This window comes from Wasmannia auropunctata, unplaced genomic scaffold (assembly GCF_000956235.1).
Source record: "Wasmannia auropunctata unplaced genomic scaffold, wasmannia.A_1.0 LD320003.1, whole genome shotgun sequence".
Classification (NCBI taxonomy): domain Eukaryota; kingdom Metazoa; phylum Arthropoda; class Insecta; order Hymenoptera; family Formicidae; genus Wasmannia; species Wasmannia auropunctata.
In genome coordinates, this window is record NW_012042887.1 from 10,368 (window position 1) to 10,941 (window position 574).

At 24.9% G+C, this 574-nt stretch overlaps 1 protein-coding gene across 2 annotated transcripts in view; it reads left to right on the top strand.

Moving 5' to 3' along the window:
• LOC105460537 overlaps positions 1-493 on the top strand; it is a 10,593-nt gene extending 10,100 nt beyond the window's left edge. For both annotated transcript variants that reach the window (XM_011706986.1, XM_011706987.1), the window contains exon 5: positions 174-493. In XM_011706986.1, coding sequence (XP_011705288.1) covers positions 174-325 — 152 coding nt within the window. In that variant the 3' untranslated portion in view covers positions 326-493. The remainder of the gene's footprint in view (positions 1-173) is intronic.
• Positions 494-574: the final 81 nt, after the last annotated feature.

Genomic DNA, 574 nt, shown 5'->3' on the forward strand with positions numbered 1-574 from the left:
AAAATGCTTTTTTGAACATCTCGATATAATTATTTTTGACGAAGTTACACTCTCTTGAATTTTGTCTATTTTTGGAGGATAGAGTAAGTGATGCTTTAATTTTGTTGAGAAGTGTATATATATATATATATATATAATATGCATAAATTATATGTATCAATTTTTAATTTTAGATGATGTTGCTGTAAATTTTGTAAATGAATTTTGGCCGCCATTATATCGAGCGATGTTGCCTCTTACGTCCGAGGCATGGGATTCATGGTTGTCTGCTCTTTGCAATAGATTGTTCTCAAAAATGTCTTTCTCAAAATTATTTCCAAAATAAAATTTATATGTTTATTACAAATTAAGAAATATCAACAAGTACTGGTAACAAAAAAATTATATAATTAAAAAAGCAAATTTAATTATATATAATATATGGTAACTGTTCCAATGACTGCTGCTTTAAGCACATAATGACAATTGATATGCTTATTTTGAAGCTTTTTAAAATACGTAGTAAATATTATTTTTTATTATTATTTGAGTAAAAACTTCAATGTACATAAAATAAAAGCAACAAACTCGAAAA